Below are 27220 nucleotides of genomic sequence, written 5' to 3'. Positions count from 1 at the left end.
CCCACGTGTTGTTGCTAAACATACCATAAGCTTGTTCGGTGGTCTGTGCTTGTGTTATACTGCAAAGGCCCTTTTATGTCACTCCTAAGTCCCTGCTGCGTTATTACGTATTTAAGCCTTCCACACAAAACCCGCAGTGTTATTGTAAGAGAGCCAACTTGACCTCGTAAGTACACAATAAGAAGTCAAATTCAAATGGTCCCCCCATTATTTTTACACTAAAAGGGGGAGCTGTGCCTTTAAAACTGCACATTGTGCCTGCTTAACGTTACTTCGCGAGATTTGCTTGGCGCCGCGACCTCATGTGAGGCACCTCCTGCGCGAGCCAGTCAGACGTTACCTCTGCAGAGGAAAACGCAATGAAGCCCTAAAAACACTGACCATTTTTAAAAAATCTTCAACCCTGGGGGGGAAAAACAATTTGTTGCCCCGAATTACCGTTTTAACTGTTGTTTATCTGAGGCGTAAAACGGCGGCGCAACGATGTGGATCCAGGTTCGCACTATAGACGGGAAGGAGACACGAACCGTTGAGGATCTTTCTAGATTGACAAAAATTGAGTCCTTACGCCTGAAAATACAAGACATCTTCAATGTAAGCCCGCAACAGCAGCGCCTCTTCTACCGAGGGAAACAGGTAAAGCCGTGTTTTTGTTTCACCCTGTCACGCAACAGTCAGTTTTTTGACGCTTGGCGAGAGGGTTACGGGTTGCTCGTCGGAGAGTGAGCGGTCCTCCTCTGAGTGTTGTAGCCGTTTCGGACCCTTGCGAGCTTCCTGTTTTGATAGGAATTCGCCAATAGTTCTTGCGCAAGAGAACCGGGGGTACACCGTGTGCAGCAGTCCTCTGGGACGGCACGGATGAGTGTGCCTCCCCATTTTTGTCCCCCCCTCCCCACATTGTTTAGGTTGGTGCTGTGGAGAGCTGCATGCAACAAATGTCCCACCACAGTAGACATGTTTGTTTACATTGCCGCGCGAGAGAATAGGGAAGCTGTATCCACATGTAGAGCAAAAGCAGTGCAGTGCAAACAAAACAGCCCACATCCCTCACAGATGTGCACCCCATTAACTGTTTTTTCTTCTTTCTTTCTTTTTTTTTGTACATTTAAGTATCCTGAAAACACGCTCACGTATATCTGCACTGTATTTTTAATTTGGGGTGAGTCGTTTTTCAAGCTTTTATTGAGTCTGTATTGTGTTTGCGCTCGTGGTGGGTTTTAAGGAAGTACAACACGTGCCCTGACATCTAAAAGCAAGTGTAGTGTTTACAATGTGGCGTCACCACGGTACTCTCACTGTACAGTGAGGACAGTGAGGGCTGTCTACTGTAAACATGCCTGCCTGCCTGCCCTGTCTGCCTTTTCCAGGCCTGACACCGCTGTGCACACACTGCGCTCTGTAACATCCAGGTTCACACGGATCAGAGGCATGTTTTGCATTAGACACAGAACTGGGGTCCAGACTCTGAGACTCTCGTCAATCCCATATGATTTTGATTTGCAAGACACTGATCCAGTATTTATTTAGCCGCTATAAAAGTCTAATACTTATATCATAAATGCACAGTTAATATGGCATATATAGAAAACTATGTTGGAGTTCATATTAGACAAAGTCTCTTTTATGTGCCCTTTATTACTTCAACAGTCCAGGCTCTAGAACAACCAGGAGTTTATACCTAACCTACTAAAAGGTTATGTTTTATTATAATCACACTATTACTTATTTATTACATTAAGGCATTGCTAAATGAATGATAGTAAACTGTTTTCTGTAGCGCATGAGATGTCAAATGTTAAAGAAAAGCATTAATGTGTGTTCTTAACTATTCTCAAATAAATATGGCTTTAACCTTTTAGTGTGTGCTTTTAAATACTATTACACGTATTATGTAAACAATCTAACATTTATACTGTGTGTAATTTAATCTGCCCGCATAGACCACCTTGGCTTTTTATACTGCTTTCATAAAGAAAGGCAAAATGTAACATTTTTTGAGATATAAGTGGAGGTGTGGTAATTTAGTATGTCACACCTGATAGCAGCAGTGTTCAAGGGGAAGTGTTACAAAAATAAAGAGCTCAAGACTAATTTGAGATTAAGACAATATCTGATTGGTTTTCAGGCTAGAATATGGCAGGAATATGTAGTAATTGGCTTTGGCTTGCAAGATTTTAGTGCACAATTTATCTCTCTTTCATATTAATGAAAAAAAAAAAAGCTCATCATCATCACTAGCTTTCCATGAAGACGATCGTGAAAGCTGTAATCAGCTTCCATGAGACAGACGTGCACGTTTGTGTGTGTCATGGCGGACGGTCGCATGCAGCTAGCAGCCTCACAGCCCGTGCATATTTCTTACTTTCTTTCTTTATTTTAATGCATGCTGCCGCATTTTACGTTCTACCTGCTGAAGGAGTCTATGCAAAAACCATTAGGAAAATCCATGACTATCACCTGTGTTTCAAGTCCTGCAGGTTTGAGTTCAGGGTCTTAATTATTCTGTCTTGCTTCAAATATATGTGCATAAGACATGAAAGCATCCAAATATAACAGCGTGACCTGCGATATCTGAAGATGTGTAATGTGTGAAAGATTACTGGCTGTAACTATCAGTAATAAGCAGAGGATGGTTGCTGCTGGCAGGACACTGGTGCCTTGATTTATACTGAGTTTTAGCATAATATTACAAAGCTGATATTAACACAGTGTGAGTCAGCCAGCCGAAAAAGCCCCGAGGAAGCAGGCAGCCTACATGATATGTTGATCTCACTTTGTTTACATTCGTTTTTGCTTCCTTCTTCACATGTGTCAGGCTGTATTATAGGCCGAGGCATTCCTCTGCAAAATGGTCCTCTGTAGTTTCAAGCGGGCCTAACTTTCTTCTTCTTTGTCTAATTAAATGATAACAGGCGCTCGATTCTGACTCATGCGTGTCACAATGGGTTGATTTTATTGTGTCTTTTTTTTGTTGCCGCATATACTGCACGACAGAGTGAAAGGAAACTTCGAGAACTGTAGGCAGATTTTTACAGCCTAGCTCGCCGTTGCGCACTCATTACGGTAGATCAAATAAGAACAAACTGTTGTGATGGAAAGCGATGGTTGAGTAGTTGCTTTTACACCTCTGCACCTCTCTGGCTAGTAAACTAATTTCAGTGCTCTTAGCACTTTTTATAAAATCCATAATAGCTACCAAGCACAAAGCAAACTGCTCCTCTTTAAACTGTTTGTGATTTAATCAGGGGTAGTACATACAGTATAGTAGTGCTATTTGCTCGATGAACAATTAATGAGCTGTTACATTGCAGTTGTTATGTACTGTCGTAGCTGTGGCTGCAAAAGCTAGGCCTGTGTATTAAATCCGATGCTTCCTTTATTTCACTGGAAAACAAGCGGAGAGCGTTGATTGGGGGATTTCCATGTGCTAAGTAATGCATGGAATGAGCCAGTGACACGCAACGTGCACTGGCTAGTGCCCTTACACGCACAGTGGTGCCTGCGCTCTGTGTTAGGATTTAGACTTGTAGCAGAGCAACTCGGTCTAATTCTCTTTTCAAAATGGCGTCTTGTTTTTCCCTCCAGCTCAGTGCTCACGCTGCCTCACCAGTTCAGACTCAAGCTTGCCCTTGAGTCGGAAGGGTCTCAAGCCAGAAGCCGCGCAACTTTGCCACGGTGTTTTGATGTTTCTTTGTTTGTTTGCATTTTCGCCGAGCACTCCTAGTGTCTCTGTTTCACTTTGAACGTCTCTAGTCAGTCACATTCGCGAGCAGGCTCACACACACCTTCCACTGGCCATGCGGCCTTTCTGCTCAGCGCCTACACTCATTTTGCAGCAGGCTTCACATTTACTTAGAGGTTTGGCTTTTTCCTTAAGTGGTTTCAAGCTCAGCTTGCATTGCGCTTATTTGATTTAAGTATAAAGCTTGTTTTATTTTTTTTTAAATTTAATACCGAAGCAGCAACATGTTTTATGCGCAGAGAGTCGGGATGTCTTCCACTGTTGCTCCTGCCCTGTTGTCGGGCTGTGGTTATTGGCTTGCTCCCATTCACACAGGCGCTCGCCGTGACCTAGATATGGTTACTCTTTGATTACACATGGATTGATGTTTTGCCTGCTCACTTGATGGGTTTTCTTTTGTTGTTATTGAGTTGTAGATTTCATAGAAAATTTCAAGGGAAGCGGAGTTTTCTGCAGCCTTGAGTGCACACAGTCACACCCTTCTCCAACTGATAGACTGGACAAAGGGCAAATACAAAGGGAAGCATTAAACTACAACTATAGGCTTTCATGTTTTCACAGCTCTACATCTCCACCTCATGGCACTAAAAAAAAGCTTGCTTGGTGTGATCAGATGTCCTGCCTGTTTAACCCCGCAATGCAAGCTCTATTACTTTCAATTAGAGTAATACGTTATTTTAATATGTAGACTCGTTCAAAGGCCATTAAACTCTTAACTGTGCACGGATGCTTTCTGATAACCACAAAAGATTGTTTTTATAATGTTTGAAAACAGAAAAGTTAAAAAAAAAAAAAACCTATTGAATTGTAATCAAATGAGCAACAAGCTATGAGATATTCATGTTTATGCAAACTTGTTTAATTTGAATGAATGTGGCCAAAGACGACTGGTACTCTTTATGATTTAATGATTAAGTAATTGACCTGTTTTGCATAAACGATGCAAAGCAGCACCGTCAGCAGCACGGACATGTGTTACCTTGCCCGCCCCCTTCTCGTTAAAACCCGCCGTGCGAGCAGTCGGCAGGTTATGAAAAGAGCTGCGAGTGGAAGTAACCTTTGTCACCTTTCTAGGTAATTTGTGCTGGCGAGCAGGGGATTTTTGGTAAATAGATTGGATGACTGTGGGCGGATTGAAGGATATAAAAGAGCCAAGATGGAAGCCTTTATGTTGCAGGCAAGCAGACACACCCCGTGTCATTGTTTTTGGTAATTTGACCTATTTTGCTCAACTCCTTGCAAACATGGGGCGTGGGTGAAGAAAAAGAAGAAATTGTGCCGGAGCGGGGCGGTCTGCCTGAGCAAGGAGGCTAATTTCTGCCTTATTCTCACAGTCACTTCAGACCTTCTGGTGCTGGTATTAAATGCGCTGCGTTGGTTTCTTGGTCTGTTTATTTGATTCCACCTTTTCATCGTTACACTAAGCAGGTTGCCTAGTGACTTTAATGGCAGAGTGATTCGTGCATTAAAAGCCTTTAAAGTCATACATTGTGATACTGTGTGACAGTACGCTGTCAGAAAAGCGAACGATGGAGTGCAATATTATTACCAAATCACCCCCCACCCCACCCCCACACACACCCCGGTTTCTGCTCTTTTGTAGGTATTATTGGGTGTACATTCAAAACAATATAAACAGATTAGTTTAACAATGGAAGGTCTGAAACAGAAAAGGCATTGTGGTTTAATATCTCAAGAGTAATCTGAAGAGTTCAGCATGTTTTTACAGCAGCTACAGGTCTTTGTCTTATCTCTGTTTGATTTTTTTTTTTCTTTCTGACATTATACTATGTGTTTTCTTTGGTATGATAAACCATTAGTCTTTTAAAGGGCTGTCGAAATTCAGCAGAGAATTTAGCCTTGTTCGTAGCTGTTAATTTTATTCAATTCGACATTGTGATACACTCACAGGCGAGGGCGCGTGCACGTACACACACACACACGCTCACGCGCAACATTGCCATGCCAAGGATATTTCTTTTTTTCGACTCTTCGAGCCTTTTGAGAAATCTTCAAGTCAAATGTGTCGGGTTAATCTAAAGCTTTGCCGTGATGTGCGGTCGTGACTAAAGTCAGTCTCCCTCTGGAACAATAAATGACATTTCAGTGAGTCACACAATGAAGATATCAGAAGCAAGGTGTTTTTAAATACTGCCGCAGTTATTGTGGGGAATAAAATGTCACGTCCTTAGTCAACGTTAACGGCATGCTGTCAAATACATCTCGTCCTCCATGAATGTTAAAGCCCTTTTTTCACCCCCAACACTTGCTGGGTTAGTTGCTTGTTCTTTGTTTTGGGGATTATTCATGTGAGTATGACTGAAGTCAGGACTGTAACATCTCGCAGCGAGAGGCTGATCACACTAATGGTAATGAAGTCACTGTGGAAAGCAGGTAGAAGCAGCCCAGATATCATTTGTGCGTTTGGTGCAGTGCAATTCTGCTGTTTGTTGTTCTCCTACTCTGTCTGTCTGTCTGTCTGGGTGATTTTCCATCTCTCTGCCCCGCACTTCTCAGCAGTGAGGCTGCCTCTTTGCAGGTTCTGCCTGCAGTCCTAATGCATATTTTTTGGGGGGAGGTTTTTCTGTTTGTTTTGTGTACTTTTCTTGGTTTAATGCAGTATCAAGTCGCGAAAGATGGACAGACAGACAGACAAGGCAGCGGACGATAGGCAATTACTGAGGCTAAATCGAAGACCGAGCTTAGGCAGGGAGACAGAGAAAATGCTGATATAGACTACCACAGAAAGATAGACAGGTAAGCATAACAACCACTGTATGGCTGTATTTGCACCACCGCTTCTCTGATCTAAATTTCATGAGACTATGAAAACCCCCCACAAAAAAAGCATGCACGGATGGGGAAATTGTGCTTGCTCCCTCTACTGCTCGGCTGCCACACGTCCGAGCGTTCTCCACCTCATTGTCAAATAACGAAAACGAGAGCGAAAGAGAGAGAGTGGCGGCCATGCTTGTCTCCCCGGCACAATGGGCTTGTGGGGTTGAGCGCTGAAATGAATAGCTGATCTCTGCAATGAGTTGGCGTCTCCACCATAAGCTTCACTCCTAAGGCAGTGGCTGCACTGTACGCTAAACAGTAGATCGTATGTTGTAGAAGAGCATATTTGGATTTGTAATGGGCCCTCAAGTCCCCCCCCCCAGTCTCTTTTTGGGAGAAACATTTGCTGAAGCTCATATACCACATTGCCTGTTAGGGCCATGCTGGTGATGATAATGATGATGATGATGGTGGTGGTGGTGGCGCTGGCGGTAGGTTGGTTTTGACAGTGATTTTATATATGATTCAGAGTCATCGGGGGTGGGGTGGGGGGTGCTCTCTTTTGGTTGTCATGGCAACCCAGTCATTTCTTTCCCCCCAGCTACATCTGCTATCACTTTAATTCATGCACCCAGATCTCTTATTTATTTTTTCTTGAGAAAAACCGCTGCGGATGCTAGAGAGCGGCGCCCGCATTTCAGCACATATTCCATTGTCATCGTCAGCAGCGATAGGTGCTAATTGTTACAAATGTAGTTTTTTTTTCCCTTTTCCTCTACGCTCAGAACAATCAGTGAAACACTTAACTTGTACATGTAGCTAATTGCATTCAATCAGTAGCAGAAAATTGCCCAATTTAAGAACAGAGAGTAAATGTTGTTGCTGCGTCCTTAAGCACCGCGTGCTTTTTGAATTTAAAGGCACGTGAACGTATCGGAAGTGCCGCGTGTGTTTTAATTCCCTCTCTCGAGTGCCGTAACAGTGTGTTTTCTACTCACTGTGCTCAGTGTTGTATTCTGGTGTTGTTTGTCCTTGACAAGCAGCCTCGTGTATTTGTCTGAGGGCACTCTGCAGTGCAGCGGTGGTTATTTCATTTTACACAGATGTCCATTTAGAAAGAAATGTAGAACAAAAGTAAACAAGTGATCGGGTTTGTTATGGAATTAAAATGAGATACAGTATTACTAACGCACTGTTTAGTAGTGGTTGGAATAATCCTATTTATAAAAGTTAAAATATACTGGTAAACTATTATTATTTCAAATTTATTATTGTCTTAGCAACATTTTAATAGCTTGTGTTTATTTATAGGCAGTGAAAATGATTGGTTGCAGTGCTTTATACAGCTGTGGCTTTCTGCATCTGTACATCTTTGCCTGTTAATGTTAAAGAGTGACATTTTAATTTGTATTCATTTAGATGGAGGATGGCCAGACACTGTTTGACTACAACGTGGGTCTCAATGACATTGTTCAGCTGCTGATTCGCTCACAGACCGACCATCCAGACAGCCCTGCCACCAAGGACTCCTCGGGTGTTGGATGTAGTTCCGTTTCTCCCCCCGATTCTAAGTGTGAAAGCCACAACTCCTCGGCTCTCGTCTCCCCCGCTGCTATGGAAACCACCAGTATAGACAATGACAGCAGCTTCAGTACCAGCACTGTTAATGAAACCAAGCCAGACGCCAGCATTACCAGTAACGCAACCAAAAATGGGTTCAAGTCCTGCAGCCCTGCGCAGGACACTCAGTCACCCACGTCCAGCAGGAACACACTAGTCGATCCAGGAATTGGCATGTACAAGGTGAGGATGACGGATGTAAATATTTTGGAACTGTTTGCGCGGTTTTGTATTTGAGTGGCTGTTCTGGCTCTAGGCCAGCTTACAGAGAGTTTAGTGCCCTATAAGCTAACTCACTGCCAGAGACGCTTGGGCAGGTTCTCCTGTTTGTATGGCTGTCAAATCAAATTAGAGAGTAAATGTGTCTCTGCTCTTTCACTGCTGTTGAAAACTTCAGATTGCACGGCAAAGATGACGTCAGTGTCATTTTGAGCATTAAATGTTGGCCTGTTGCAGTCATGTAATTAAGCCTGCCTGATGAAAGTAACCTGAAGAAAAATGGGTGGAAACGTTTGATTTGAGTACTCCTTTTTTCTTAGCAATCATCTTTTACATTTCCCATTGTCTTATGTTTTAGCACATCTGCTTAGATATAATATTCCAGCCACAAATTACCCTAAACTTTCTCATATATAACCATATTCTGGTGTGTTGATACTTTGTTTTTTCCTCGCTTTTCAAGTGTCTTTAGGTCTGATACCCTAATTGCTTTGGGTATAAACAACACACCGCTTACCTTGTCAGGATAGCAACCACACATAAGAAACAGGTTTATACAACTGGGTCACTAACCAGCTTAAAAATTATAAATAGAAAGTCAAAGCCCATACTGGGTAAGGATGCGTCTGGCTGAGAATTATATGTGTGGGACTGGACTCAGTTTGATGCGTGCAGTCCCGTCCAGCATGCAGGAAAATCAATAATCAAGTAGATGAGGTGCAAATTGTGCTACTGACTTGACTGGATTTTAAGCTCACATGCATTCACAGTCTCTAAGTATTCAGCACAGACATGGTGTTGACAGATAAACACAAGGAGTAGAATAAATTAATGAATACTTGTGAAATAGTTTTGCACGAAAGCATTAAAAATGAACAAAATGAGCACAAAATTGACACACAGGTATAAGTGGTTTGCATGTTTAAACTCGTTCAATATGAAAAACTTCAAATCTTTTGTCTTCTTGGAGTGTTGTGCAATGTTAAGGTTTAATATGTTTATTTTTTAACAATTAAAAGTTTTTTTAAACAATGTAGCAAATTCAACATAGTCAGGTTTTCTTCGTGTTAGCTGGCTTGACAGAACCTAAAACCCCAGTTTAATGGCTATCACAATGATAGTTTTCAACTTTCTTTGTTAAACCAGGCTTTCTACTTCAAGCTCACCAATTTTTTTCAGTGTGTTTGGATCAACTAAGGGCTGCAATCACAGATGTGATCAGAGGAATGGGTGATAGAGATCTATGAAGAATATAAAAAATATGACAGTAAAATGCAACACTGGTGCTGTAAATGAGACATGATGGTAGGCCTAATACTGCATAAAATTGTTAATTTGATCATCACAAGCTTACAGAGTGGTGAAATAAATATAATAATATATTCATTTTTCCACTCATGGAACTCATGAGTGCTGTTTCTTTCTAACGTGACAGCCGCACATTAAACATTAAACTGCATACTAAGGTTGGGCGATTGGACGAATATATCGACTATCGATCGTTTTTACAAGGGCGATCGATAAATAAGGGCAGCTTATTTATTTATTTGTCCATGAGTAAGTTTGCTAATGATGTTGGTTGGAGCTAACAGAAGCAGTCAACAGAAATAAACAATAGTGCTGTTTTAACGGCACCCTCCTTCAGCTGCGAGCAAATGCAGCAGTGATTCGTTTACTCAAACTCATAAGAGAAAGAAAGAATGGCAGTAGCCTATGTTCAGAAAAAAGAAAAGAATTTTATTTAAAAAAGAAACAAAACACAATGGTGGGGAGGGAAACAAGAGAAATTGGCTTCTTTTTTCCACTATAACTGTGTTTACAGGCCGTTCCAGTGTTTATCTGTCTTACACACTCGACCAAACAACAAATAAGTTAAAAATTAGAGTGTCTCTTCCAACAAACATAAAAAAATCTCAGACTTTTTTTTATGCGAAACGGTGCATCTCAAATAAATACATAAATAAATAAATGAATGAATAACTCAAAAAGTAGCTATATTAATACTGAAACAAACAAGAAAAGAAGGTAAAATATTCCCTCCAAACAAAACATATATATTCTTTAACAGGAAAACAGGCATGTTTACTTTATCAGGTTTTAGCAGTGTGCGCAGGTGGTTAACAATCTTACCAGCGGTGTTGAAGACACGTTCTGAAGCAGTGCTTGTGGCTGGTTTACACAGATATTTCCATGCCTTGTGTGACATCAATGGGAAACGTTTTTCATGCATTTTCCACCAAGCCAGTGGGTCGTCTTCTCCGTCTTCGACTTCCTCGCTGAGGTTAACAGTGCATTTCTATCTGCGCCTTCTCCTCCATTGTGCAATTTGGCAATTAGTTTGTTCATGTTTGGACTTCTTCTGTGTTCTAAACTTCTGTGTTCTGTGTATGGTTACATTTCTCCGCCCATCAAAAAGTCTGCACATGTGCGAATATATCGCCTATCGTCGGTTATTGAACTAGCTTGAACTTGTCGGTTGGAAAATTTTTACATATCGCCCAACCTTACTGCATACAATTAATAGTTACTCAGAGGGTTCAGCTCTGACACTGTCCCGTAGTGTAATTAAAAGGAGACATGGGAATTGCTTTATTTTCTTTCCAAATAAATTAATTTTATTTGACTGAAAAGCACACCAGTCATTGGTGATAAATAGCCTACAAATTAACTAATCAACTCCAGTAGTTTAAAATAAAAAGTCAGACAGCCCAACACAGTTTGTACCGCTCCAGCTTTACTGCTGGACGTTATTCCATGGTGCTAAATCTGTGATACAGCCAGTAGGAAAAATGTGTATCCCCCAACTGGTTGGTGAATGGTTGTTGGCGGTTGCTGGCTGTCGCCAGGCAAAATTCGTTGCAGAGGGCGCTGCATCAGCAGCCTTAATCGGACTGCTTTAATTGCTTTGGCACACAAGTTAACATCACATGGTAAGCAGCCACGTGTCTGCATATCTCAATTGTAAGGTAAAGATCCCTACAATCTTAGAAGGACAACCCCACAGACTTGGTGATAGTGGGAAGGAAAAACTTCCTTTTATAGCTGGAAGAGATCAGAACTGGTCAGCAATCTGCCTCAAACAGTTGGAGAGTGATGGGAAAGAGAAGAGAAAAAAATGATCTTAGAGATATATGACAAAAAAGAGACATTGTAACAATCATGCGATCATTCACTGTGGTCGTACTTAGTTTTAATCTAAGTGTTTTGACAACAAAGCGAGGCTAATCCAGAGTTGATTTGCAATGAAGGAGTCGTTGAGTCATGTAACGTTGTATTTTTAGTTAATTAGCTTGGCATATCTTAGCATTATGCTATTTCTGGCTATTCTTTTAGCCTAAAAACTGAAAATGCTACATAACTGTGTTATCTAACTCTTATCTTTTGAGTGAAAGACCTTAACAATATTTTTTATTCTTTAAAATGAACAAACAAAACATTTAGGCTACGTCCACACGTACCCGGGTATTTTTGAAAACGCAGATTTTTCTATGCGTTTGCACCTTTCGTCCACACGTAAACGGCGTTTTCGGTCACTGAAAACGGAGATTTCTAAAAACGCCTGCCAGGGTGGATATTTTTCCAAATCTCCGTTTTTGCATTTACGTGTGGACGAGAAAAACGGAGAAAACGCGGCGTCAAAGGTGTGCGCCTTTTTTGACGTCACACTGTGCGCCACGTTATTGTTTCGGTGAAATGAATTTCTACAATACTGTTAATTGTACTCTCTGCAGTGTTTAAATGCTTACATATACACACACAGTTACTGTCCCTCCACACATACAACTCGGTTCTGCTTCTATGCCCCATCTTTGTTTACTATTTCCCACCGAGGCTTCTAGACTTCTGATTGGCCAACATTTCTACACGGTTAGGAATATATCGCCACCTGTTGTTTTGGCATGTTCCTAGCAGCGTTTTCCTTCATTTCTGCGTTTACGTGTGGACGGGATTATTTTTTAAAACGAAAACGGAAAATCTCCGTTTTCAAAAATACCCGTGTACGTGTGGACCTAGCCTTAAATTCAGCCCACGAAAGCTCAAAATACATAACCAAACATGCATGTGCTTTTACAGAGGATATCCCAAAAGAGTCATCACTTTTGAAATATTTTCACTTTCACTAAAAGCTACTTTCAGCTGCTTCTTTATTCATAAGGGATTTCCACAGTGGGTAGCTCCGTATGTTTGATTTGGCAGATTTTATTTATTTATTTTTTACGCTGGATGCTCTTCCTGATGCAACCCCAAAAGGATGTGTCTTTTTTTTGTCTTTCAATATATAATGTTATTCTTTCCAATCAAAGGTTTTATGTTTTTTATCCTATCCACTGCATAACATTCACTCTGTGATGGTTTGTTTTTTGTTTTTACAAAGTAAAAAAGATAATAACACGGTTATTATCTTTTCGGCATTGCTGTTTTATAATTTTGACTCTGGCATGTGTTGTATTAGTCTTTGACACTGGATTTTATAATCCCCTTACATATCAGATCCTCAAAACAAAAGAAGATTTTTGTGTGTGGGGTTCGAACAGGACAGGATGTTAATTTAGTCATTTTCTCTCCTCAGATTAACGAGCTGGTGGACTGCAGAGACGTCAGCATCGGTGCCTGGTTTGAGGCCTGCATTGAAAATGTGACACGCGCTCCCAAAGGACAGATAACGCCCACCAAGGGCAAGGTGGGCCGGCCCCCAAAAAGGACTAATGGAAAACTGGAGGCCGAGCAGGGACAGGCCCACGGCCACGGTCAAAACACAGACAGTAACAGGACTAATGTTGTGTTAAACTCTGAGAGTAACGGAGCCTCCACCTCTCAGACAGACTCTACAGCAGCATTGGAGAGCAAGGAGAGAGAAGAGGACGTAATTTACCACATTAAATATGAAGAGTAAGTAGTGGCCCATTCTACTGATGCAGCCTAGCAGTGATAACAAACGCGGCGCATCGGTGCGGCGGCATTTTGTTCTGGTGAAAGAAAATCATTCTAGACGCTCAAATCCTGCTCCCGTTTGGAATTTTTTAGCGCCAATGCAAAATGTTTGCCTTCCTCACAGCAGAAAGTACGGTTTCATATCCCAGGTATTAAAAACATTTCTGTTCATGCAGCCGGTGCGTTCACCACTAAACATAAATGTGCTGTGTGCTTGTGTGTGGTACTGCTGGCTGCAAGCATCACTAACCGAGGTACGGCTCATTGGGAATAGCAGCCTGTTTTCTCCTGGCAGTCCGGGGGATGGAGAAAGGGGGTTTGTGTAGTTGATACTACAATTTGGACTCTATCTCTCGCATACCCCTTTTCCAGCAAATTCATTCAAAAGCCGATGTTTCCATGGCAACTCATGAGTTCTCAGGAGCATTACCTCTTTGCTTGCCTTCTTCAGCTTTGTCTGTAATTGCTGTGAACATGCCACCGGTGAGACATAGCCTCCTCGCCGTGTCTATCGTAGTGTGCATGTGTTTCTGTCAAGGGATGCTGCGCCAGAGAAATGGTATCGGGGGTTTGTTGAGCAGTCATTGCGTTTTCTTTTATGTAGGCTTCATTCCCATTTGGCATCCCCCAGTTTTCCAAATCTCCAGTATTCAGCTTTGATTCAGTTTTGTATCATTTGCAGCGGGACAAGAGTGCTCCTGTAGGGAGAATTCAAAAATCCACATCATTTTGTTTCCCCCCTTTTCATTAAAACATATAAAATATCATTCTTATGAATCACATATGCTTCTATTTATTTAGTTTGCTTTAGTCTCAGGTTCCTTATTTGGATTATTTCATTGTTGAAAGTCAAGAGAGACAGAAAAGGGAGAGAAAGGGAGAAAACAGTTAGAACAGCTTTAAACGCAGGATGTTACCATAATATTTGATTTGCATCTTCACCAGCCAAGAATATGATTGCAGTTAATGTTCTTCCCACTATCCGCATTTATTAGCTTTCGTTTTCAGTACGAGCTTATCCAGTATATTCTTTTGCCTCCTGCTAAATGCATATTTACCTCTCTGTCCTGAGCGCCATTCCAGGTTTTTTCCATCATTTTGTTTGCCAGAGAAAAGTCGAGGGTGGTTAAGATTCCTCTGCCTTCCCACGCACACGCACTCCCCCTCAAACACCTGCCTGTACAGTCTGAGAAAGACAACCAGCCCTACGAAATGAGCCGCCATGTTTTTGCATGCAATGTTTGGGAGAGTATTGCGACAGAACATAATGAGCCGCAAAAATCGAAACGGGGCTAAATGTTGGGACAATCTCCTCTTGGCTGCTCTGAGGAACTGAGCGTGTGCGTTAGACTGTTACATTTTTGCTGAACCCGAAATAAGCGTAAGATTCTCGTAATCATTAAGGACATCACAGGCAAATCTAAATTACAGTTGGAGGGTTTCTGCATTGACTACCCCTAGAATATGGGCTGATATTTATCTAAACTACAATTAGGCTATTCATAGGTAATTCATAAGTGAACTTCTCCAAAACATGCCTGGAGAATTTAACCAATAAAAATCATTTATATGGTTTATTCAATCCTCTTCTTAAGAAGGATTGGATCTGCTTAAGAAGTGTGGTCCACTTTAATTGAGCTTTGAATATAAATTAAACTTTTAACTCATCTTTCCTTTGACCTTAGAAGAAGCTTTATTGTTACGTTAAAGACCCAGATGTTAATAAGTCCATTGTAAGATAAATTTAATACAAATAGAGAAAAATTCAGGGGTCTTCCGAGGAGTAAGAGAATTCCCGACAAGTTGATAAAATCTTTGTTAGATGAAAGACTATAAGAAAAACTAAACATGAAAACTGAAGATTTATTTATAATAATAGGAAAGCCACTTTCAAAAGATTTCAACGCGACCAGTTAAGCTACGTCTACAGTGAGCTGGATAAATTTGAAAACGGCGTTTTCGTCTAAAAACACTCTGCGTCCACACTATTGTTTTCAATCGTTTTCATCCACACTGAAAACGTTCCTGTACTGCGCATGCATGAAATGTAAGACGATTCAACATGCGTCATTTCCGTCTGCCGTTTATTTACTTTCCGGCTCTTTGAAACGTCGCAGCAAAACGTCGAGGAAAAGTGCCAAGTTTCATCTGGAGCATCTACAAACTGATATTAATCTTTAATAGGGCTGTCAAAATTGAGAACAAACAAACCAACTGCTGTACAACGCCGTCCGCAGTTTCACAGTCCACAGTGTGACGCGAAAACGGCGTTTTCAAATTTATCCACTTTGGAGAGCGTTTTTCAAAAAGCTCAGTTTTCCTTGACCAAAAACGCTCTCTCTGTGTGGACGGAAGGCCAAAACAGAAAGAAAAAGATGTGTTTTCAAACGAAAACATATTAGTGTGGACATAATAAAACCATAATAAAACCCTGGATACCAACATCCAGACTTCATGTGTAAAGCATGGTGGAGGTGGCATCATGATTTCAAGTTGCTTTGCTACATTATGGTCAGGTCATCCTAAAAAACCCTGTAGAAAAGAACAAATTCAAAATTGTGTGAGGAAACATTATAGGAGAATTTTGGGGCAGCAGTCCATGATCTGAACCTTGGGTCATGGAGCAAGACAATGGCACAAAATCCCCAAATTAAAAAACCCCAGATGGTTTAGAAAAAGATGATAATTTTGGTTTTAGGATGACCTGGATATAACTTGACTGAAGTGGGGTGGTATGATATTTAAAGTGCTTTTCAGTCATTATATCGACGTGTTATTAATGGTTAATTATTATTTTATTGTCTTTTAAGTGCCACAAAAAGCTACAGAAAATAGCTGAATGAGATTTTGGTTAAAGAATAGCGGTGGGTTATGTAGCCTCAAAATTATATATAACGATATTACAAGGAAATGTGGAATGCAGGCAGCGTGTTAGGACGTCATTGTGACGTCATAGGGTGTCGTATTGAAAAAAATCCCAACGTGCTTTTCCATACGATGATCAAAATTAAATCAGCTCGAGTTTTTAGTGCTATCTACCATCAGGTAAAATTTGAAAACAATATTTTGAAAACTGGCTGCTAGTCTGGTAACAAACAAACAGAACCAGTTACATACTCCCTCCCTTCGGGGGAGAGCTATTTAATACTTCAGTTGAATACAAAAGTCATTAAAGTAACTTGTAACTCTTCAGGAGCCTGCACACATAATAAAATAGGACTTGAAAAATATTTCCTGCCTGAGATGTTATGAGATGCTAGCTAACACTTGCATTTTTTGCAAAGTATCGTGCTTTTGTGGAGGTCTGGTGTTTAGTAGGCAAGCCACTTCCTGCTATTGAATTATCTCCCTCTGTAGGTGTTAAATTGTCATCTGAGATTAACATGCTGCTTTCGCTTTCAGACATGCTTGGGCTTCTGTCATTATTATGCGAGCTGGGGAACATATACCCACGGTGTCACTGTGTCATTGATATTGTGAGAGAATACTTTTTATGATATGGGACAGAACTTTAAATAAGTGTTTTAATTTTAGTGTCCTGTTATTTAGCATCCTGGCTCTCTTTTTTGTGTTCTTTAATGGGGCACTTATTTATCATTGTAGATACTTTACCTGCAATGAGAAGTCAAAACTTCTGTTGTAAAAAGTTTCTGCTACTATCAGGAGTTCTGCACCTCATGTGAGGAACTGAGATGTGTTTTTAATCCCACTCGATATTTACGTTTTTAAGCTAAAGGTGGTGTTTTTTTGGTCGGTTTAACTTAAAGTGAAGCTTCAGTGGGTCTCGTCTTCTAATTAACGTAGATCCATGTATGCTGAAGAGGAGGGCTTATTAATATCTAAAGTGCTGGCGGTTAGCCTGCCATTATCTGAGCACGAGAGTATCGCTAAGGAAGTTTTATCTCCTTTCATTCCTAGTCTAGTAAGTGCCAAGGAAATAAGGATGAAACAAAGTTTAGTTTCAGTTCTCTTTCTCACTCCTCACCCACTCTCTGTTTCCTTTTCTGCACAGAGCCGTTATTGTTTAACGTTTGAGTTGCAGCACCATATTACTACATGGCTTTTATTGGCTTTTTACAGTTGTAGTGAGAATATCCACCGGCATTATGTAGCTTACTAAATTTAAGATCATGTTTAGTATGACTGTGAGCTCTGACAGGCTGGTTTATGGCCTCTTTTCCTATTTTATATTACACACATATAAATTATAATCTAATTCAGTTTAGCTATGTCAGTTGTAGTGCCTGTGTGTATGCTGTGGCTGTCCCATGGCTTAGTGGGACACCAGAGTAGGTCAAAACCATTACCATTACCATGTCTGTACCTCAGCATGTTACTCATTTGGTCAAATTATCCAATCACTGTAGTCACTATTTCAGTGTTTTTACTATTTCAGTGTTTTTCTTTTAGAAATTAAACACTGTTGCTTTAACAACTGTTGTCCAGACATGGTTTGTGAGCCATGCAGGTAAAATGGGAGCATTAGAGTGGCTGCAAGACAGTACTCAGTTAGATTGTAGTTGAAAGCAGCATCTAAAGAGAATAGCCTCCACCCATTAACCATGCACTGTTGTATGGAGTACTGATGTCTTCGCTGAATAGCTGCCAAAAAGTCTGGCAGCTGTTGTCGGTGCCAAAACGGTCCAACAAAACAATGCAGACGATTTTCTGTTCTTTGGGTCATTGTTCTGTATCCCCAAACAAAAATGATTGCTGCAAGCTTTAAGAGGTATTAGAAGACGTTTTGTTTGCAGCTGTAGAGGCGCAGTTTTAAATAGTTTGTAATTGTACAGTGTGCACCAGTAATGGCAGCAGAACCTATGATTTCTGCAGCTGTGAGGGTCAGTGTGACCCCCGTGCGGACGTCTGAGCAGCCTGAAATATGTAACTATGCGGTTACATCACAAATCACTCTGAGACCAAACTGAACAGAAACACAAAAAATGAATTCATATATCTAAAAAAATGCTCCTGCTGTCCATATACAGATCTGGAGCTGTCTGCATTCATGCACCATCTTCAGTCTGTGTGAATAAACTTAATAACCAATCCTGTCTGATCCCAGAAATAGAAAAAACCGCCAAACAAAAATAATAGCAAGGTCTTTCTGAAGCTTTTAACACAACACAATGCAGAGACAGTGGCCTTGTTTTAATTCATCTGAGGCAGCGTGCAGTCATGTTTCCCATTAAGTTAATTGTGGTGCACCCGTGATGTAATTCTGCTACCGTTTACAAGCGTATGAAAATAACCGAATCGTATTAGACTGTTGACGTCAGTGTTAATCAGATTGTCTGTCCCCAAAAGTCCACACATATTATTATTCTTTGTTGTTGTTTATATTTACATGCAGAGGACTGAGTTACAACTTATGGTACTTCTGCCTCTGCTTCCTGTTTGAGCCCCATTGTGCTCCAAAGCCGATATTCCTCTCTCACATGTGTGTTTGTACCACATGTGCACGTTGACGTTTGTCTGGGGGGGTTATTGCTTGTATTCACCCCGTACTCTTTCTAAAACCACAGTAATCCCCTGGGCCTAAAAGAGGAAATCCCATAAATGAGCCTCAGCCTCCTCTTCCTGGGAGCACACTAGTTGTGCCACAGCTTACATTTTGGTCTCTGTGGGCTCTCTCGAGTCAGTTTAAAATGGCTTCAAATAGGCCCCAAAGGCTTCTCAATAGACAGTAAAGCAAGAAGTAAGTAAAGGAGCATAAAATCGTCCACAATACATTTGTAATATGTTGGGTGTTGTAGGCATTTTTAGCTGAGCACAACAGGGCATTGTTGGTTTCTGAGTCAGTAGTCAGTTTTAGGCTCAGCTTTCCAGAGAAACACACGCATGCACTGCTCGTTCATGCACACAATTCTCTACTTCCTCCAACATGAGCGCCCCCCCACCAGTGTGTGAACGGACCGAGTGTGCGGGCCATTATGCAGTTAAACACATTGTTCATCTGTACGCATAATCCCAGCTATTGGCAAGCAAGCAAACAAGCTGTCAGTTTATCCTGAGTTAGGTCTGATCCTTACAGCTTGATGATGATTGGCAGGCAGAAAACCTGCACAATTAACCTCCGTATATTCACCGGGAGTTTGCTAGACAAGAAGCCATTTCTCACTTGTTTAAATCGCCATTTGGCAAAAGAGGGAGGTTTAAAATTATACAGGATGTGCTAGTGTTTTTCCTCTTGGCCAAAAATGGTTTTCACCACAAGCACATCTGGAAAGAAATATATATATATATAATAAATATAAAACTGTTGTTTTCGATAACTTAAGCGTTTTTTGTGTTCAGTCGTCCATTTTGAGGATTTCAAATGAACATTTAAACATAATCCTAAAGAAAATATTTGATTAGGTTCATTTTAAATACTTTGTAAAGACTGTTTTGCAGACAATGAACATCTAAAATTCAAAGACGTGCATATTAGGTTAAATAATTAATCCAGGTATAACGTGAATAAAGCACGGATTACCGTACCTTTCAAACTATAAGGCGCACTTAAAATCTTTTAATTTTCTCGAAATCGGCAGTGCGCTTTATGTATTAATTCTGGTTGTGCTTACTGATCTCGAACCGATTTTATGTGGTACACGGCGCTCAAAAATCTGTCCAAATGTTTTAGTTCGACTTTAGTAAGCTACGAAGCCTGCGCCGCTTGATGGATTGTCGGAGCATTACGGCTACCGTAGCCGTAGTGACGTTCAGGAGCCTCGCGGAGTAATACGTACTGTGATTCATTCATTCATAAAGGTGTTTAGGACCCCAAGATGGCACGTGTTAAGAGACTTGCTTACGAAGCGCATTTTAAACTCAGGGCTATCCGTCACGCACTTCAACATGGGAATAGAGCAGCTTCAAGAAAATTCAGAATTCATGAATCAATGGTAAGGAAATGGAGGAAGCAAGAAGATGACCTGCGCCACGTGAAGAAGACCCAACAGAGTTTCCGAGGGAACAAAGCGAGATGGCCACAATTGGAGGACAAAATTGAACAGTGGGTTATTGAACAGAGAATGGCAGGTAGAAGCGTCTCTACAGCCTCTATTCGACACAAGGCAAATGCGATAGCACGTGACATGAAGATCGACGACTTTCAAGGAGGTCCTTCTTGGTGCTTCCGTTTTATGAAAAGGCATAATTTCTCCATCTCCACAAGAAGTACCATCTCGCAGCAACTGCTAGAGGATTACGATGAAAAGCGGGTCATTTCTCGCGTCTGCTGCAAGAATAAGATCACTGAAAAGACGATCCAGAAGAATTTGTTGGATTCGCGGAGAGGGAATGAACGGAAAAAGTGAGTGCATTGTTCTGTTGAGAGTTATTGTGAATGAGTTGAATAAAGTTTGACTTATCTGTTTTGTTTCGCTTAATGCCGCTTCTAATCGGGTGCGCTTTATATATAGAAAATATACCAGTTCATTGAAAAATACAGTACGTATTAACTGGCCACTTCATTAGTACACATGTTCAGGGCAAATCTGGCAGCAAATTAGTGAATGTAGGTATGATCAAGGCGAGCTTGAGGTCAAAATAAACATTACACTGGGGAGGAATTGGCTCAAGAGTGGTGTTTAGAGAGCTTCGTGGAATGGTTTCAGTGGCTGAGCAGCTGCATCACCTTACATCCCCAAATGAGATGCAGTGGTTTAAAGCGTGCCGCCACTGGACTGCTGATTTGTCACTCTCTAGAGTGATGAATCACACTTCTCCATCTGGCTAGCTGATGGACAGATTAGGTTTGGTGGTTGCCAGGTGAACGGAACTTGTCTGACTGCATTGTGCCAAGTAGGTTTCTTCTTCAAGAGTTGGCTTTTGAAGAAGGAACTCTTAATATTTCAGCATACCAAGTGATTTTGGACAATTTCATTCTCCCAACTTTGTGGCAAGAGTTTAGGAATGGTGTAATCCTGTTCCAACATGACTGCATACCAGTTTACAAAGCAAGGTACAAAATACATGGATAAGTAAGTTTGGTGTGGAAGAACTTGACTGGCCTGCACAGGGTCCTGACCTCAACGCGATAGACCTTTGGGATGAATTAGAGCGGCAATTACGACCCAGGCCTTCTCGTCCAACATCATTGTCTGACCTCACAAATGCGCTTCTGGAAAAATGGTCAAAAATGTCCATAAACATACTCTTACACCTTCGTACCAACTTGGAATGGTTGAGGCACCACAGCCTACAGTAATATTGATGCTGACCATCCCTTTATGACCACAGTATATCTGTCATCCTCCACCAATATAGCCATGTCACAAAATTCACATCATTTTAAACTGGTTTATTGATCATGACAATAGGTTTACAGTTGAAGTTGGCTGCATAAGATATTGCAGGGAAGTCAACCATCAGGGTTCTGACGGACATGGGCATTCAAGGCAAGCTCAGTGGCAAGTTCTTAAAGCTCTGACTAGCACTGCAGAACAGGCTAGTCGTTGACTTTGGATCAACAGGAGAGACACTATTTCGACTTTAAAGTAAAAGCAGTAACTGTAGCAACAAGGTGAATTAAGGGAGGTAATGCAGAGGGAGACACACCTGAGATGCCAGATGTTGCTGGTAACCACTTAGCTCCATATTTAAACCATAAATGTGGAGCTAACAAATCTGCAGCACCTGTGTGACGCTATCATGTCAATACGGACCAAAATCTCTGAGGAATGTTTCCAGCCGCTTGTTGAAACTGTGCCATGAAGAATTAAAACAGTTCTGAATGCAAAAGCATTTCTAATCCAGCAGAACTGAGATTTATCCAGTGAAGTGGCTGGTGAGAGTATGTCAAAGGGTAAAATGTGCAAAGTGCTTTGAGTGGTCAGTAACATTAGAAAAGTGCTATATAAATGCCAGCCCAGTCTATTCCATCTCATGAATGTGTGTGTGCTTGTGTCTATTCCAAAAATGTGGTCCTGGAAACTTCTTGTACCTGGAACTAACACAAAGACGGGTTTGAGAATTTTGGTAGATGTTTATCACCTTGTGAGGCAGCTGGATTCTCCTCAGAATCGTGATAATGAGCAAACCTTTTCTGCCAAATTTCCGGCTTTGCGCTTGTAGCCCAACCACAGTTGGCGTGAAAAGGTCAGTGTCCTGCGAGGATCTATTGGACGTGTTTTAGATGTGACAAAGTGTTTATATTGCTTGGTAAAATAAATGTAGTTTATCAAAACTGTGAAACTGAGTGGATGTTTTATTTAGCCTAATCCCGCCATAACTATGAATTTTGCTTTTGTCTGCTGTTGCTGACTGTAGCAAAAGGTGGAGTGCTTCCCAGAAACTGTGCTGTGTTGATAGATGACTAAAGCTCAGTCCAACCACACTAGTTTTCTTGTTTTGTTAAGTGTATGACTTGGTTAAATGAGCACCGAGAATATAATAAAGCTGCTGTAGAGAGTAATGGACATTTTCTTTTCTGAAAACAACACCTCAAGTGGAGGTCTTCTGAAAATATCTGAAAAGTATAATGTATAATTTGTCAGTCACACATGAGCTCTTGGAAATAAAACAGCCCAGTTGTTAAGTGGTAAGAGGTTATTCCAATTGCAGTTCCAAGGTTGCTGAATTCAACTGATTTTCTGTGCAGATTAATGTGCCACGAGGTCATGGTGGTAAGAATCTATTATGATCCTTCTCTCAAATCACCAGTCCGAAAGATGTGGGCAAATGTCTCCTATATAAATGTTTCCCTGAAAAGCTACAATATGTGAATAGATTTGATTTTATACAAAAAAGTGCAAGTAAGTAGACCTGTGGTGTCACAAGGACACCATAAATGACAAAAACTGCACTATTTGTGACGACTGTATTTCCTCTGCATTCTTTTCTCACTGGACACAAAGACGGCTAAATTCACATGTAAAGAAAAAAGTAGAATTCAGATTTTCTGTAACAAATAGATGTGAATAGTGCAGTATCATCAGTATTTGACTTTCAGTATTCGGAGGTTCATGCAGACTTCTTTAGATCTGCATGTTCTTTCATAGGAATGGTTGTAATGGTTATCAGTGGAGCAGTCTGTGACTTAACCCATTGTGCTTTGAAATACTTGGAGTGCTTATCCATCAGTTTATACCAGAAACATGGCTCCATATTCCATCTTTTCTTTCCCCTGGGATTCTACATTTTTTTTCCCTCAAAGGTACATCACAACTGTGATGATTTTAAGTTTAAGATTTCAAGTGAAGACCTTTTTTGTTTGTATAGAAAGAAGTTTCCTGTTTTAATTTAACCTATGGGTTTATATTTTAGTTGTACGTTAACTGCTCACTTCACAAGCACTATATTCAGTGTTTGTAGTAGCTTAGATACAGCATTAAGGCAAATTGGGTTATCTAACTGTTACAAAGATTCCATGCGCTTAATCTGTCTCTCCTCAGCTACCCAGAGAATGGTGTGGTGGAAATGCGACCGGTGGATGTGCGACCACGTGCCAGGACGCTGCTGCGGTGGGACCAGCTCGAGGTGGGCATGCACGTGATGGTCAACTACAACATGGAGACGCCAGATGAAAGGGGCTTCTGGTTCGACGCAGAGATTGTGACCCTCAAGCAAACCTCCCGCACTAATAAAGAGCTCCGAGTCAATATCCTCCTGGGGTGAGCATCTTCCTTCAAGGTTTTAGGGTGATGCTTTCAGGTGTGAAGGCATGAGTGCTAGTTTTATTTTCTTTATCAGAATATCAGTTTGGCAAATCTTGTGTGTTTTCTTCTTTCTTTCCATGTCACATGCTCTCCATTTAGGGGTCCTGGAGATGTGATCGGGGATTGTAAAATTCAGTTTCTGGATGAAATCTACCTAGTGGAGAAACCAGGAGCTCGTGCACTATCGGCTGCAGACGGACAGTTTAAACGTATGAACAAGATCACGAGCACTGAAAATAATACCAAACTTGCTGTTAATAGTTTGCGCACCAGTATTCAAAAGGCATACATTTGTTCCCAAAGTTAACAAATTAAAAAAAGCTGAGGAATTAGTTAGAAAAAAGAAGAAATAAAAACATTTTCTATAGTGGGTTTACTTTATTCTTAGTCAACATGTTGTGTTTTTCTCACAATATGAAACGTGTTCGTGGAGCCACTGTATCACTTACACAGTTATTAGTGTCAATCAGAGAAAAAAAAGGAAGACTGATGTTAAATGATTTTTATTTTGCTAAAAAGCATGAAAACCAACCAAGTTGTCAGCCACTGTTTTCTGAGTTTAGATGTGCTGTTTATAGTTTCCTAAGGTCCCAGTCACACAGGCCTAGAGATTGCCTAGCAACCACCAGTCACCATGGAAGATGAGTATCCCCCAACTGGTTGTAAATGGTTGTCCGGTGGCGCCAGTGTCCGGCAGCCTCGCCTCTGTCAGTGTGCCCCAGGGTGGCTGTGGCTACAATGTAGCTTGCCATCACCAGTGTGTGAATGGGTGGATGACTGGTTGTGTAAAGCGCTTTGGGGTCCTTAGGGACTAGTAAAGCGCTATACAAATACAGGCCATTTACCATTTAGGTGAAATCGGTCACAAAGAAGAATATAGTATGTCAATGAAAACATCTTTGCTATCACTTTGGTTGCCAGCAGTTTGCCACGGTTGCCTGTAATTTGTCTGGAACACGCCAACTTGTCTGCAGACATTTGCCAACTACTCTGTAAGCAGTAGTGAAACTTTGAAGAGTGCAACACAGCTCAAAGTGAAAGTTGTGCCTTTTAGAACTCGGTTTTAGTGGTAAGGAACCATTTTTACCTTGAAAGGGATCGTTCTGAGTTTCTGGTTTGTGGCACTTTTTTTTTTTCCAGCTTTCACGCACAGCAGTCAGTTAGCGAGTGTTGGCAGACAGGCTCTGTGCAGAACCCTCTTTGTGACCGATTTCACCCACCGACATTTAGCAAACTCTTGGAACCACTCACCAGCCAGCCAAGTAATACGGACATATTTTTCGACCAGAGGTTGCCAGGTGGTTGCTGACTGTGTGATTGATGCCTAACTAGTCTTATAGCAGTGCAGCCCATCCTTCTTTGTTCAGTCTGCCTCAGTAGCACAGTTGGCATAAAAAACTTCCCAGAAAACAAATCCCAGTTTGGGAAATTAGCAGATATCAAGCTGAAGCACTAATAGCTATTATACAAAATAAATTAATGTGTCATTGATGTGAACATGTGACAAATACACATTATAGATGGATTACTTGAACAAAGTTAAGTCTGAAGACTGAAGAGTAAATTATGTCTGTGTGTGGATTGTCCAGCATTTGTAATATTAAATAAAAACAGTTGGGAATAAGTTGCCTTAATAGCTATAATGCAGAAAATCATTTGTCTCATGCTTAACATGTCCTCTTGCGGTGCTCCTACAAAACGTACGTCTGCTAATCCTTTGTCGTTATGTAGTGCAGGAATACCGTGATATTATCATTCTGTTCATACGTGTGTTTGCATTTATGAACGCTGCAGGAAAGAGCGGTCCGGAGTGTAAGCACTGCAAGGCCGACCCTGACGCAGAGTGCCGTTTCTGTTCCTGCTGCGTGTGCGGGGGGAAGCAGGACGCTCACATGCAGCTGCTGTGTGATGAGTGCAACATGGCGTTCCACATCTACTGCCTCAACCCACCACTGGCCACCATCCCAGATGACGAGGACTGGTGAGAGAGAGCGCCGCTCGACATTTAGCTGCGAGATTTTGAGCCTCGCAGTCATTTAACCAGGAAAAAAAGGCTGAGTGCTGTTTAAATGTGGGCTGAAATGTATTAGTGTAGTAATTAAGCGGTGATTGAGGGTAAAATCAATATATAGTAATGAAACCATGCACTCACAGGTGGGAGTTAATCTAATCTTTGAAAGACTTTCTGCCAAACGGTTCTCCACCCTTTCTTGGCATCATTTTCTAAAACGGCGCAAAGCTTCATTATCTTGTGTTCTGGGTTTTGTCTGTTGCTCCCACAGTATTACAAAGAAGTCAGAGAGATTATTCGAAAAACAGTTCAGGTAGTGATTGAATCTGGTACGGAGAGAAGATAATACTAATGGCTTTTGAAAATAAACATTGTTAATATTTTGTCAGTGTGGGAAGTTAGAAAAAAAACTTAAGAAAGATTAAATCATGGAAATTGTTAATAATTAAGGTTTACAAAGAGCTTGGGTAAGGCAGGCTTTGAGAACAGATCGGCCTGTAAACGACAATAAAACAAGACCCATTCATCTATCGTTTTTTTAAAGTTTTTGATGTATTTTCTTTTTTCACTGATTCCCCCCCCCCCCCCCCCCCCCAAAAAAATAAATAAATAAATAAATTTTGTATTTACATGCATAACATCCCAAAATTTTAATTCTTTCAATTTATGTTTCCTAAACTTAAAAACACTTGTAGATTAGGGATGTCAAACTCATTTTACATTATGAGCCACATACAGTTCACTTGGATGTGTGTGGGTCAGATTAGTGATTAGATCAGATCCCTGAGATATCACAATATAAGAAAAAAAAGTGCAAGTGCAATTTCAACAATATATCTGTTTTTATACATGATAAAGAAATGCTGCTTTAGTTAATGAAAGAAATCTGTCAGCACGACTCTTTGTGCTTAAATTGTAAGAAATAAAATATGGAAACTTATGGAAAAGGTTCTGGTAACCTTTACTTATTGAGCCTCCTGTAGTTATAAAACATAAAGCTTCGGTTAAATAACAGAAAATGTCCCTTTCTGTGTGAGGATCTATTGTTAAAAAATAATAAAAACAATAATAATTAAAAAAAATAAACCTGAAATTTCCATGGTCCATAGTGAAAACACAGGAACTTTAGTGTCATTTTTTTTTTTTTTTAATTTGTTCATTTCAGGCACAACAAAATACATATATCAAACATAAAGTGCACAAAAACAAAAAACAAAATTTACCTGAAAAGGAGTGGGACGAAGAAAACTTATTAAATCCCACCCCTATACT

The 27220-nt window shown here is 40.8% G+C and overlaps 1 protein-coding gene across 4 annotated transcripts in view; it reads left to right on the top strand.

Moving 5' to 3' along the window:
• The first annotated feature begins 273 nt into the window (after positions 1-273).
• uhrf2 (ubiquitin like with PHD and ring finger domains 2) overlaps positions 274-27220 on the top strand; it is a 41894-nt gene continuing 14947 nt past the window's right edge. Inside the window, exons 1-6 of one of the 4 annotated variants that reach the window (XM_005470331.4) lie at positions 274-636; positions 7940-8323; positions 12930-13249; positions 23674-23892; positions 24037-24146; positions 25732-25918. In XM_005470331.4, the coding sequence (XP_005470388.1) occupies positions 484-636; positions 7940-8323; positions 12930-13249; positions 23674-23892; positions 24037-24146; positions 25732-25918 (1373 nt within the window). In that variant the 5' untranslated portion in view covers positions 274-483. Of the gene's footprint in view, positions 637-6357; positions 6500-7939; positions 8324-12929; positions 13250-20023; positions 20592-23673; positions 23893-24036; positions 24147-25731; positions 25919-27220 lie in introns of those variants that run through there. The other 3 variants (XM_005470330.4, XM_019361081.2, XM_005470332.4) reach the window with 3 other exon arrangements.

Source organism: Oreochromis niloticus, linkage group LG7 (genome assembly GCF_001858045.2).
Source record: "Oreochromis niloticus isolate F11D_XX linkage group LG7, O_niloticus_UMD_NMBU, whole genome shotgun sequence".
Classification (NCBI taxonomy): Eukaryota; Metazoa; Chordata; class Actinopteri; order Cichliformes; family Cichlidae; genus Oreochromis; species Oreochromis niloticus.
Note: the sequence above shows the minus strand (reverse complement) of the source record. Positions and strands in the feature narration are given on the sequence as shown.